Here is a 2,046-nt window from a genome sequence, read left to right as displayed (position 1 = left end):
CCTAGTGCCTTCCTCTTACATCAGCTATTTGTCCTACTGTGCTGACAACACTTCCCCACGCAGACTTGTCTGAGAGAAGCAGAAACCACCTTGCCCAGAGACCCCAGCTCAGCTCCAGCACACCCTGGAGAGCAGAAGGAAAGGCAAGCACCGGGACTGGACTCAGGGGCCGCCCTCCCAATGCCCCCCCCAACCGAGCCCACCCACTGGCACCGCTGCTCCCTGCTCCCAACGCTGCTCCTGCTTCTCCACCTCTCCGGTGAGTGGGACCTGGGACAGGACAGAATCCACCCTGCTGGCCCCAGAGGGCCGGCACCCCCCAGCCACACCCTCAGGATGAGGTGAGAGGGGGGCTGAGAGCACTTCTGACGTTGAGGTCCCAAGAGACAGGCCTTCTTGAGCAATGTCGTGCAGTTTAGCTTCTGGGCTCCCAGGGCCTGGGTTCTGGTTCCGTGTGGTCGCGGCTGAGGCCTCACTCTCCAGGGTGCTGACAGGACTTTGTCTAGCTGTGCTGTATCATCTATAAAAGAGGCAAGGCTCAGCCCAGGGCCGGCTGCGTAATCTGCAGGGTCCTGTGCAAAGTGAAAACACAGGTTCTTTTTTTTTTTAAAACGTTGAAGGAGTTTAAAGCAGCTACAGCAGAGAATTGAAGCCAGCATGAGAGTCCGCTTAGCACAGCCCTGGGAGAAGGTGCCTATCACACACCCACGAGCCAATGTTGGCTCAGCCCGAGAGAGAGCGCAAACTGCAACACCCCATCACTTTAAGTATCGCCTCCTGTACCCCAGTTCTGTATGCATAAATAAATAAATCTTTAAAAAAAAAAAGAAATAGCCAAGTAAGGAACCCATGCCAATGAGTGGATAATTCAGAAGTTTCCTGTGAGCGTGGCATGGAGGTACCAAATATCTGGAGGAATTTTCTAGGCAGATGGACAGTTCAGAGAGGCTCTGGTCTGTGGTCTCCCCACAGAAGAACAAGTAAAGGGAGCAGCGGGATCTTGCAGCACTTCCAGCAAGGTCCAGAGGGCCAGACAGGAACAGTCCTTCTTCAGCAGACCCAAGGCTAAGTGCTAAGAGACCAAATCATACAATATCCTCGTGGCAGACCAGAGCATGTGACCGCCCTCCTGCCCTGGGAGAAATGTCAGCTTCCTCTGTCCCCACAAACTCAACTTCCTACTCCAGGACCGTATAGAGCAAGGACAAGGGGAATCTTGAACACCTGGCATTGAATCGCTTTTTCCTAGAAAAGACTGTGTTGACCTAAACGAGAAAGGCGTTTTTTCATACAGAGCTCAGCTCACCCCTGCGTGCAGCTGTATTTGTATAACTATTTTACAGATCAGAAAACCGAAGCACAGCGCGCTCAAATGATTGCCCTAAGACACAATCAGAAACAGATAAAGCCAACACTGAACCCAACAGACACAGCTCAAGGGGCCATCAGAACCCAGGGGAGACTTAAGCTTAAGTTTTCTTCTCCACAAATCTCTGCATTTCCTGAAGAATGTGGATAATTTGCAGGACTCCTATGCTCAGCACCCTCACGAAGCCCTCACACCCGCGCTCAGAAATGTGTGTGATTACCACTGGGGGGGGGGGGTATATTTTACTGTCCCTGTTTTGCCTATGAGGAAACAAAGCTTAGTCAGGGCCAGTGGCTCTGAGAGGTCACCCAGCTAGGAAGAAGCAGACTCGATACTCATCCAACATCCAGCTACTCTCAGACATATGGTGACAGCCCTCATCTGTCCTCCAGAGCCTGAAAACACCATCTGGCCTGTGGAAGGAGTCATTAAGAGTTTGGGGGGAGGGGGGGGCGGTGGTGTAGGGGTTAAGTCTCAGAGCTATCAGCTATCACTGCTATGGCCTGAGTTCAATTTCCCACCAGGGAGCAGCAGACCTCTCCTGTCTCGCCTGCTGCTCCCCTCAGTAGTGTATTTCAGTAAATCCACCTGTTCTGCTCCGCACTCTGTGGTAAATCTGCTCACCCTGCGCACCTCTGACCTACACCCCAATTCTACACCAAAACAAATAATTTTTT

The 2,046-nt window shown here is 52.2% G+C and overlaps 1 protein-coding gene across 1 annotated transcript in view; it reads left to right on the top strand.

The window, feature by feature from the left end:
* Positions 1-99: 99 nt before the first annotated feature.
* The window catches only part of SIRPB2 (signal-regulatory protein beta 2), a 10,836-nt gene continuing 8,889 nt past the window's right edge, over positions 100-2,046 (top strand). The window contains exon 1 of the mRNA XM_012728186.1: positions 100-259. Coding sequence (XP_012583640.1) covers positions 181-259 — 79 coding nt within the window. The 5' untranslated portion in view covers positions 100-180. The remainder of the gene's footprint in view (positions 260-2,046) is intronic.

The sequence above is a fragment of the Condylura cristata genome, unplaced genomic scaffold, assembly GCF_000260355.1.
Source record: "Condylura cristata isolate star-nosed mole 26May11 unplaced genomic scaffold, ConCri1.0 scaffold00022, whole genome shotgun sequence".
Lineage (NCBI taxonomy): Eukaryota > Metazoa > Chordata > Mammalia > Eulipotyphla > Talpidae > Condylura > Condylura cristata.
The sequence above is the reverse complement of the archived record's forward strand: the minus strand, read 5'-3'. Positions and strand labels throughout refer to the sequence as shown.